This window comes from Carassius carassius, chromosome 29 (assembly GCF_963082965.1).
Source record: "Carassius carassius chromosome 29, fCarCar2.1, whole genome shotgun sequence".
In the NCBI taxonomy this organism is placed as follows: domain Eukaryota; kingdom Metazoa; phylum Chordata; class Actinopteri; order Cypriniformes; family Cyprinidae; genus Carassius; species Carassius carassius.
Window position 1 is genome coordinate 23326402 of NC_081783.1, and position 9050 is coordinate 23335451.

A 9050-nucleotide genomic window follows, 5' to 3' on the forward strand; every position below is an offset into this window, starting at 1 on the left:
AGATGCATTCGAATCTGGTGCTGCTCTGTGGGTTCATCTTTTGGGCTGATATTGCCTCATAGTTTGGGAAAGTCCCCGTACACAAACAGGCCAATTTTTCCATCCCAAGGATGCTGACACACCCTAAAAGTCTGAGATTTTAACATATTGAGCAGAGCTTCAGTTGGTCTGACTATCAGTGTGATGAAAGAAAATCATTTAATTTGTTTCTAATCTGTTTACCAATATGGTTACGTTGATATGGAGTAATAAGATAATAAACCTTTATGTTCTTTGGCTTTTTACAATGATAAATGAAGAAAGAAATGCATAGGCATGCCACACATTTACATTTACTCCCACAACATCTGTCACATTAAATCTGTTCAACTTGTATCTTGCCCGTCAAGGCAGTTTAACCGAGCTATAACAAGCTCACAAAGCACGTACAGATGCCAGGATGGAAAGAAACAGAAAGCATTTTTTCAGTTGATCTTTTTAGTGGCAGAGAAATTAGTATGAGCAGATTATTATTATCCTTTTACTCAAGACATTGATGTTGGAAGGTAAAACATACAATAGAGCAAAAGCTGCCTTACTCTTAAAAGCAACTTCGATATTGAGATTTTTTTCCCCTGACAAACTCAATAGACACGGAAGCCCATTACAAGAGTGTCTTATTAGTGTCGACTGATTTTACAAGATTGTTATCTATGTATAATTAAGCCCCAAGCGCATCCAGTCACATTCGTACATGCTATCTTTTGATAACATATTCTCATGACGCCCAGGAGCTCTTTTGATAAGTAATAAAGAGAGACAATCTGATCTGCCGTGTCAACTCCATGATTGGCTTCTCGGTTTGCCGAACTTCTGAACAAAAGAACGCATCAGTACATATATTTTTGATGTCAAGTTTTTATTTATTAATTTTGTTAGCTCTTTTCTTTTCCTTTTTTGCTCTAGGTTATATTGCAGTTTTGATATCTTTCGTTATGGAAGACGTGACTTGTTCAAATGAAAGCTTGGATGCTTTCAAATCTAAGCAATTGTGAAACTTTACAATAGATTAAGCACATGCACTCTTTGAGGATGAAACATTGTCATTATTATTCTGAGCTACCGAAATTATTCATTGCAATCAGCTACTCTGTCATTTTAATCACATAACATTTTATTTTGAATCTATGCTGTCAGGTGTATGAGAAAATCTGGTAAGGATTTAAATTTGGTAACTTGAGACCAAGAACTAATGGCTTTTAATGACATACTGGATTACAATAAATAGTTTTTTAATATGCAGTGGTGTGTGTGCGTGTGTGTGTTCACTCTATAAAGCAATATTCATAGAGACTTGTTGCTAAGGGATGAAAAGCACGACAGGGATTCAACACATATATTTATATATTTAGGTTTTATTAATAGTTCTGTTCTTGAAGGATATCTTGTACACCAAATATCCCATTGGCAGTTAAGCGCATTCAATGTGTTTAGAAGCCATAAACAGTCACTTTTTCGAACAAACACAAATACAAAATGAAAATAACGACAAAATAATGGACCGCATGTAAATAACATACAAAAAAATCCCATGCCTACTCAGTAGGTAACTACAGCATTCCAACTCCTCAAGATGTAGATATGTACATTTCCGTTACAAAAATATAGTTTATAGTTTTCTTTTTTGCTTACATCCCAAAGAAATGCAGTGCCCTCAAATCATTTCCCTTCTTTCCTTGAAATGACTTTCTGAATATAGAAAAAAGAAACGAGAAAACAAAATCCCTTACACCTTAAGGCTAGATGCAATGCATCCACACACTGATATCTGTCAAAACATCTGCAAGGCTTCACAAAAGGCACCAAAAAAAATTGAAGATTTGTGGTTGATTCTTTTCTGATGTTTTCCCCCTCCATTTAACAGGTTCTTGTTGTCACATTTGAGAAAGACAAAGATAGTACCAGTGGATGATATTTACAAAATAAGAGAAACTAACATCACTCTTCCACATGCGTCAGAATACTTAAGTGCTTTTAGTAAAACAAGGTCAAGAACTTATCACAGCATTTTTACTACTCATTACAGAATGTATCTTATAAAATATGGCCCTGCTCAAGAATAATACAATGCAAATATTTAAATCAATTGTCACAACAATGGTACTAAAAAGTTAAAACAAAAAGGAAACATGGCACATGTACAATATACTGTAGCTTATGTATATTATTCAAACGTCTTTTGTAACTGTACACCTGTCGAACCTGAAGCCCACAGGCTTCGTTAACGTCCTTTAGTCATTCTGCGTCGCAAGTACGTCTGTGCACGCACAGTCTGAGGGAAAACTTGCTGAAGCCTGTCGCTTTTGTTTGTCATTTGAAAGGATAGGATTCGAAGGGCGAGAACAACACAAAAATCCCTTTTGTTTTCAAAAGTCTTTGCTGAGTCCATGACTGTTTTGTAACCGAGCCATGTGGGGAGCATGGACAGAAAAGTGCTTTTTGCAGAGGGGACTTAAAAGTCACTGATGCTTTCTGTTCCTTTGAGTCAAACTTGGAGGTCTGGGGTGGGTGTCAAAAGTCTCAGCAGATGTCGGATGTCCGAGGGGAAAGCGTGGCTTGCATGTCGGGCAGTGGGGTGGTGACGGGAGAACTGTAGATGTTGCTGGCCACTGAGGTCGGGAAGGACGTGGCCACCTGCGTCTGGAAGGTGCTGGTCGCCGAGGGGTAAGTGGTTGCGATTGAAGGGGAGGGGTAGGAGGTGTGCACCGGTGAGGAGTAGCAGGAGTTCACTGGGGACGGGAAGGAGGAGACCGGAGAGGGGTACGAAGTGATAGGAGAGGGGTAGCTGGACACTGGCGAGGGAGCTGAGATAGATATGTTTGCAACCGAGCTCTGCACTGCAGTGCTGCCTTTCTCCACCTTCTTGTCCTTCTGCCGCAGGTGGATCTTTGTGTGGCGCTTGCGCTCGTCGCTGCGGGCGAACTTGCGGCCGCAGATCTCACAGGCGAAGGGCTTCTCGCCCGTGTGTGTGCGGATGTGGGTTGTCAGGTGGTCGCTGCGGCTGAAGTTGCGCATGCAGATCCTGCACTGGAAGGGCTTCTGGCCGGTGTGGATGCGGATGTGGCGCGTCAGCTCGTCTGACCGTGAGAAGCGGCGGTCGCAGGTCTCAACGGGGCATGCGTAGGGGCGCTCGTGTGGAGGTGTCTTGCTTGGCCGGTTGGGGTACTTGCGCATGCGACTGGGCCTGATGAGCTGAGACTGGTAGACACTCTTTAGGTCCTGAGAACCCGTTTGGGTGGCAAAGGCCTTGATTGTGGACAGCGGTGTCAGGGAGGGCTGCTGCCCCGCTTGTGTCTGGAAGGGCTTCTGGTCCGGGGCCACCAAGCTGATCTCGCTCTGCTGTTGGGGAAACAGGTAGTCGGGGATCATTGGCACAGGGAAGCTGGTGCTACAGGGCTTGCTGTTGGTGTATGATGAAGTGGGGTACTGCAGTGAGGTACCCACTGTGGTGGAGAAGTTTGAGCCAGATTCAGGGAAAATGTCTGGGCTGGCGCTGGAGTAGGTGGGAGCTGCCGAGTAGATGGGGTTAGGCTCACTCATGTGGACGGAGCAGCTCAGGCTGGCGATGGATGTGGATGACGGAGTGGAAGAGGGCATGGAAGACGAAGAAGAGGAAGAGGGGGGAGCTGTCTGAGAGGTCGAGGATGGAATGGAGGTGGGGGGCGGGTTGATGCCCACCAGCCCGCTCACCAGACTGAACAGAGGCTCAGCCCACAGACTGTTACTGCAGTTATGGGCAGGTTCGAGGGTGAAGCGGCCCGTGTAAGAGATGGGGGGCAGCCGCTGGGTGGAGTAGGTCTGATCTGCCATAGGTTTCTCAATGGCGATTTCTGAAAGTGTGTCTGCAAAAGCAAGCACAAAACAGAGAGAGTGGATTAGAAACCATAGCACAGCTAGTTAACTCTAAATTGTCTTGAACTCATTTGAGTGCACATAAATGATCCCAAAGGTGCTTTAGTTGGGGGGTCCTGCTGGCTGTCAAGGCTGTGTTTTCCCACAATCCCAGACAGAGCAGCAGGTGCTGATGGAGCGCAGGGGCACCCCCCCACCAAAAACACACACACACATACACACACATTTGCCGATCTCCCTCGGAGACAAGAGCCAGCACAAGCTAAACCATCTGCATGTGCGCTTCCCTCAGCACTCTCTTTCTCATTACTGTCATCCTGATCTCTCTTTCTTACTTGCACAGCTTAAAGCTATTCAATCTGCACTTTCAATGATTCAAAAATTGGATTTAAAATTAAGCTGTTCTGCAAATTCTAAATATCTCATTCATTCCAATGATTTTACTTAGTAATAACAACTTAGTATTTGCTGTCAGCTTTAGTTAAAAATATTTAACTTTACATCAGCGCAGTTTAATTTAAAAACATGTTATTATATTAACTCTTAAATGTGAAAGTTCACATTTAAGCATTAAGACACATTATTATTAACTACTGAAAACAACTGCATTTTTGCACAACAATGCTCGCAATTCTCTGTATGAAAGCAGCATGCAGCTTGCTCACCATGCAATTTAATCAAGAGGGATTTAGTGCTTACCTCCAGCAAGGTGATCAAACTGCTCCCCGGGATCCCCAGAGCCAAAGCCTGTGCCTTCAGGTGCCGAGGCATTGAGGAATGGGGTCCCTGCAGAGTTCAGCATGATCATCTCCTCCAGCTTGGGGTAGTTATCCATGGGGGAGTGAGGGAAGCTCAGGGGGTCGGAGATCTGCAGAGCAGGCAGGAGCATCTCTGTCTTGGCTGCAGCCATCTCTCTCTGGAGTGTGCTCGGAGAGGAGAGAAGTGCGCTGGAGAGATCAGCAGCTAAACCCCTCTGGGACGACAAATGTGAAGATGCTGCGATGTCTGTCTCTCCTTCTTTCTGTTGATCTCCTCAATCTCACAGTTTGTCTTCTTGTTGTCTTCCCTCTTCTCCGTTTTTGATTGTCCAAAGATGCAGAACAAATCCACTACGCCTCAGACAAAATACGTGAGATTCAGAATGTCCCTTCTGGTCATTCCCTAAATGTCACTTTTTCAGCAAATTAGATCGCTGTTTTGTTTCTGTTGTTGTTTTGAATTGACTTGTCACATTTATTTAATGTGTTTGTTAGATATATCGCAACGTGTTGCCTATCAGCTGTCTGCACTAGTGCTGAATCGCTTGGGCTCTCTAAGCTCTTTCTCAGCTCAGAGAATCCCTACTCCTTTATATATCCTCTTGCCGTGACGTAGATGTCCATATTTGGACTGGAGGAAGCCCATATTTAGGCACTGCAGTGGAGGACACATGACGTTTGCCTAGACGAAAAAAGCAGATTGGGGATCTTAAACATTAAGTCCGTGCATTAAATGGAGGGGAGATGCCCGTTCCTCCTCCACAGTGAATCAATGCGTCGTAAGCGCAGTGTCTCGCTGAGAGAAAGAGAAGCGCAAGTCTGGCTTTTCTCCTTAAAACTCTCGCTAACATTTCGGGTTTCCCGTCTGCGCTGTAGCAGAGCCCTGGCCGGAAGATCCCGCTCCGCCATGCCATATAAGGTCGTGACTACATAAGGCTTGATTCCGGTGGGTTTACACTTCCATGCCCTTATTTGGAGTTTCCTGATGTCGCGCTGATCGGCGCTTGGCAGTGAAAGGGAGGCTTGGGCTCTTGAAGTCCAGAGCTCCGCACAATAACTAATGTCAGCACTATGCCTCCTCGCCCGTTCCAAGATTTACGAGAGAGAACTTTTTTCTCAACACTTAAACAACGTGCGCCTCCGGTGCAGAAATATTAACTTATTTCAACATTAGCACAGGCGCTTTAATTCGTAATAAACTCAGTTTTTTTCTCTATAGCTGCACTAATTATAATTACTACAAAACAAATGCTTTACAATAACACATGAATGAAAAGCTTATTTATTCCGACGTACTGATCTCATTACGAATTGAATGCATTACCCATACAATCAGTTTTTCATAAGTGGAGCAGCACAAGCAAGCAGCCTTGCTTTCTGTGTTTTGTTTAGTGCAACACGTTCATTTGTGAATATAGACACTGTTACAGGTCTAATAGCATATCATGACTCGTTGTAACTCTACGATTGATATGTTTCAGTAATTATTAATATTATTATTAATATTATTACTACATAATTTTAAACAGCTGCTGATGCCCCCCCCCCCCCCCCCCAAATAAATAAATAAAATAAAATAAAAAATGATCAATTTCTTTTTCAGCATTATAAATGACGTATTAAATAGATCTAATATATGTTACTCAGTTAAGTCTCTATATAGGCTATGTTTTTTTTTTTTTTTAAATAGTTTTATATTTAAAATTCGAATTGAACCCGCTTGCTTGTTTTGATGAAGAAGCGACACTTGGCTATTCCGGGCACGGCTGGCGCTGGCACTGATGGATGGCGGGTGCTGACAGAGGAGAGAGGAGATCTGTTTAATTGGGGGATGTCCCGGACTCGATACACAGGGATCCTCTCTGTCACTCAACGCCAGACACCCATGCAAATAAGCGCTGCAGCACGCTCTCCGGACGCTGGTGGTGTACTGATGCTCTGTATAGATCGTATAGATTTTTACATATTGCTTATTACTTATAAAGCCCTGAATGGTTTAGCACTTCAGTATTTGAATGAGCTCCTTTTACATTATAATCCTCTACATCCGCTACATTCTCAAAACTCAATTTGATAATACCTAGAATATCAAAATCAACTGCGGGCGGCAGATCCTTTTCCTATTTGGCGCCCAAACTCTGGAATAACCTTCCTAACATTGTTCGGGAGGCAGACACACTCTTGCAGTTTAAATCTAGATTAAAGACTCATCTCTTTAACCTGGCATTAACACAACATACTAATATGCTTTTAATATCCAAATCCGTTAAAGGATTTTTAGGCTGCATTAATTAGGTAAACCGGAACCGGAAACACTTCCCATAACACCCTATGTACTTGCTACATCATTAGAAGAAATGGAATCTACGCTAATATTTGTCTGTTTCTCTCTTATTCCGAGGTCACCGTGGCCACCAGATCCAGTCTGTATCCAGATCAGAGGGTCACTGCAGTCACCCGGATCCAGTACGTATCCAGACCAGATGGTGGATCAGCACCTAGAAAGGACCTCTACATCCCTGAAAGACAGCGGAGACCAGGACAACTAGAGCCCCAGATACAGATCCCCTGTAAAGACCTTGTCTCAGAGGACCACCAGGACAAGACCACAGGAAACAGATGATTCTTCTGCACAATCTGACTTTGCTGCAGCCTGGAATTGAACTACTGGTTTCATCTGGTCAGAGGAGACTGGCCCCCCAACTGAGCCTGGCTTCTCCCAAGGTTTTTTTCTCCATTCTGTCACCGATGGAGTTTCTGTTCCTTGCCGCTGTCGCCTCTGGCTTGCTTAGTTGGGGTCACTTCATCTACAGCGATATCATTGACTTGATTGCAAATAAATGCACAGACACTATTTAACTGAACAGAGATGACATCACTGAATTCAATGACGAACTGCCTTTAACTATCATTTTCCATTATTGACACACTGTTTTCCTAATGAATGTTGTTCAGTTGCTTTGACGCAATGTATTTTGTTTAAAGCGCTATATAAATAAAGGTGACTTGACTTGACTTGACTGTAAATTGAGGAGAAGAGCAGAGTGCGCCGTGGCTTTGGCAGAGAGATCGATGTAACTTTGCTGACTCTATAGACTTTAGTCAGAGCAGACGCCATTTTAATTTAACGTGAACGAAAACGTGGCTGTGAGGGACGGAAGAACAGTTTATTCAGTGTGTTGGACTGTTGTCTAAAACTCACCAATGTAGCCTACACGAAAACAGTACAACATTTTCACCTATCATATAATGGCTGCTGAATCAGAGTTTGAGGTTACCTGTTGCAAAACTGGGTTACGGCTGATAGACTGTTGATACGCACATTAATATAACTTTTGTCACAATGTACAACAATAATGACTGTTTTTGCATTATTGTAAGGGGTAGGTGTAGATGTTAATGAAACACAATCTAATAGGTAGAAAATGTAATTTATTGTTAATTTTCCGTTTTTGCTGCATCCATTCTAGCCCTTCCAGCTTCTAGGCTAAAACTGTAGCCTAATCTAAATGTAAAATGCTAACAAAAATGACACGATGGACAGGTTAAAGATCTGTGTGTGTTTATTTATGAGCTGTTTTCACACAAAAGCATTTATTAAGAAGTTTTTGTGAGTCAGCCAAAAAAAAAAAAAAAAGAAAATAAAAGAAAGCCATTACACAGGTGCAGCAGCTTATTAAATTATGATGCACAATTATTTAGACGTATTTTACTTTAGAATAATATGTAAAATCATGCACAGTTAGGCCAGGATCTTCCAAGCCATTTTGTTTTGCAAATTAATAATGCACCACTTCTTCTAAAAATCTTCAACACATTTTGATTAATGAGTGCTTGCCATAAACTAGATTATAATGAAAGATAAAAATGATCACGAATAGGCTAAAGTATTGCACAGGTGTCTCGAAGACAGATGTAGGCGAATGTCATCCGTCTAATGATCAACAACTTTATATAACTAGAACCTCAGATCAGGAAACGGGGTGGCAGTTGGTGACTCACTTATAAGTTTAACAAGAGTATGTGGGAGGGTGTTCCCTTACCAGGGAATGGGGGTGGAAGCGATGGGACAGCCTGGGTAGCTTGTCTAACCTGATGTGTTATTGGCTCGTGTTTATATATATATGCTCATGTGGAGGGGGTTTCTCCTTTTCCTTGTTATGAAAGGCCGGTTCTCCCCGCACCTACGCCGAAGCCCACGTCTGTGTCTGTCCTCGCTCGCTCGGTCTATCTCCTGCTGGTTAATATTTCATTAAGATCTGCCAGAGAAAGAGAGAGAGAGAGAGAGAGCGAGAGAGAGAGAGAGAGAGAGAGAGAGAGAGAGAGCGAGAGAGAGAGAGAGAGAGAGAGAGAGAGAGAGAGCGTTTCACACCCCCACATTCAGAGGCAAATACCAGGCAT

The 9050-nt window shown here is 42.9% G+C and overlaps 1 protein-coding gene across 1 annotated transcript; it reads right to left on the minus strand.

The window, feature by feature from the left end:
• Positions 1-1374: 1374 nt before the first annotated feature.
• On the minus strand, positions 1375-5225 carry egr1 (early growth response 1). The gene is made up of 2 exons (XM_059516408.1): positions 4591-5225; positions 1375-3881 (listed from the first exon to the last, which is right to left on the minus strand). The coding sequence occupies exons 1-2, from the start codon at positions 4799-4801 to the stop codon at positions 2560-2562; spliced, it is 1533 nt and encodes a 510-aa protein (XP_059372391.1). The 5' UTR covers positions 4802-5225; the 3' UTR covers positions 1375-2559.
• Between the last annotated feature and the right edge of the window lie 3825 nt (positions 5226-9050).

What these genes read in the sequence shown, in the direction of transcription:
- egr1 (XM_059516408.1), bottom strand. Translation starts at nt 4,801, where the DNA reads ATGGCTGCAGCCAAGACAGAGATGCTCCTGCCTGCTCTGCAGATCTCC. An exon ending in GTTTGATCACCTTGCTGGAG is followed by an intron (nt 3,882 to 4,590) that starts GTAAGCACTAAA and finishes TTGCTTTTGCAG; the next exon opens with ACACACTTTCAGAAATCGCC.